The sequence below is a fragment of the Parus major genome, unplaced genomic scaffold (genome assembly GCF_001522545.3).
Source record: "Parus major isolate Abel unplaced genomic scaffold, Parus_major1.1 Scaffold557, whole genome shotgun sequence".
NCBI classification, from domain to species: Eukaryota; Metazoa; Chordata; class Aves; order Passeriformes; family Paridae; genus Parus; species Parus major.
In genome coordinates this window covers 11,972-13,360 of record NW_015379445.1, presented here as the reverse complement: position 1 = coordinate 13,360, position 1,389 = coordinate 11,972, and the positions used below count along the sequence as shown (strand labels likewise).

At 57.3% G+C, this 1,389-nt stretch overlaps 1 protein-coding gene across 1 annotated transcript in view; it reads right to left on the bottom strand.

Moving 5' to 3' along the window:
* The window catches only part of FARSA (phenylalanyl-tRNA synthetase subunit alpha), a 10,720-nt gene that overhangs the window by 3,363 nt on the left and 5,968 nt on the right, over positions 1–1,389 (bottom strand). Inside the window, exons 4-7 of the mRNA XM_015616623.3 lie at positions 989–1,107; positions 444–536; positions 235–363; positions 42–157 (exon numbers count right to left, since the gene is read on the bottom strand). Coding sequence (XP_015472109.1) covers positions 42–157; positions 235–363; positions 444–536; positions 989–1,107 — 457 coding nt within the window. The remainder of the gene's footprint in view (positions 1–41; positions 158–234; positions 364–443; positions 537–988; positions 1,108–1,389) is intronic.

Sequence of the window (1,389 nt, the reverse complement as noted above, 5' to 3'; positions counted from 1 at the left end):
AGGGGTCCCGAGGGAGGGTCAGGGGGTCAGCAGGTGCCCACCCAGCAGGAAGAAGGTGTCGTGCTGATCCCTCGCCGGGTGCTGCTGCGGCTGGAACAGCGCGTCGAAATTCCAGAAGGAGCTCTCCACAAAGTTATCCGTGCGCATCTCCGTGAACCTGGGGGGGGTCCAGGAGCCCCTGAGAACGGGGGGGACAAACCCCTCTCCCCATTCCTGAGCCCCCCATGAACTCACCCCATCTCCAGGAAGATCTGGCGCAGCTCCGAGCGCACCTTCAGCAGCGGGTGCAGGTGGCCGCAGGCCGGGGGCAGCCCCAGAGAGGAGAAATTGTAGGGTTTGAAGGGCAGGCGGCGCCAGGAGCCTCTGCAGGAGGGGACAGGGGGTCACAGCAGGGTCACCCCGAGGTGACAGCGGCTCCTGGGGGGTCGGGGGGGGTCACCCACGTGGCGATCATCTCCGGGGTCAGCTCCGTCTCCGGCCGCGCCACGGCCGTGCTGAAGGCGCTGCCTTTGCGGATCCAGAAGGATTTGAGGACCCTGAGGGGGCGTTGGGAAGGATTCAGAATCATTGTTGGTGGCTTTAATTAGCGTTAATTACGTTAATTAACTCGGGGTTTGTTTTATTTAAGGTTTCCCCCACGTGGGTTTTGTGCAGAGTCTTTAACTGGACCCTTAAAGTTTGATTTTGTTGAGATTAAGCTCGATAAACTTCAATAAAAGGAAGAAAAAAGGGGTTTGAAAATGGCTCAGAGGGGGTTTTGAGTTTGTGGCCCTTGGAGAAGTTGGATATTCCCAATTTGATAAAAAAAATAACGAAAAAGAGTAAAGAATAAAGATAAACCCGAAATGAAAACCCGATAAATCCACAGCCAATTAAAAAAATGTTAATCAACGAATAGAATTGAGCAGCCTAGAAGTAATAAAATATTAATTTATTAATTTTTTAAATATTAATTAATTTTTTTTTGATATTTTTTTTTCTCACTCACACTTCCAGGAGCAGCTTCCTCCTCTTGAGCTCGGCGCGGTCGCGCTCGGGCAGGGCCTGGGCTCTCCCCGCCCTCACCTGGCCCAGGTGCTCCTGCACCGTGTCCTGCACCGAGGGCACCTGGGGGGGCCCAGCAGGGACCCTCGGCATCCCCCCACATCCAGGGAGACCCCTCCCCAAACGCTGCCCGCTTCCCGGGGACCCCCGGGCATCCCCCCTGGGACATTCCCGGTTCCCAGGGACCCCCGGGACCCCCGGGAATCCTTCCTGGGACATTCCCGGTTCCTGGGGACCCCCGGGACCCCCGGGAATCCCTTCCCGGGACATTCCCGGTTCCTGGGGACCCCCGGGACCCCCTGGAATCCCTTCCCGGGACATTCCCGGTTCCTGGGGACCCCCGGG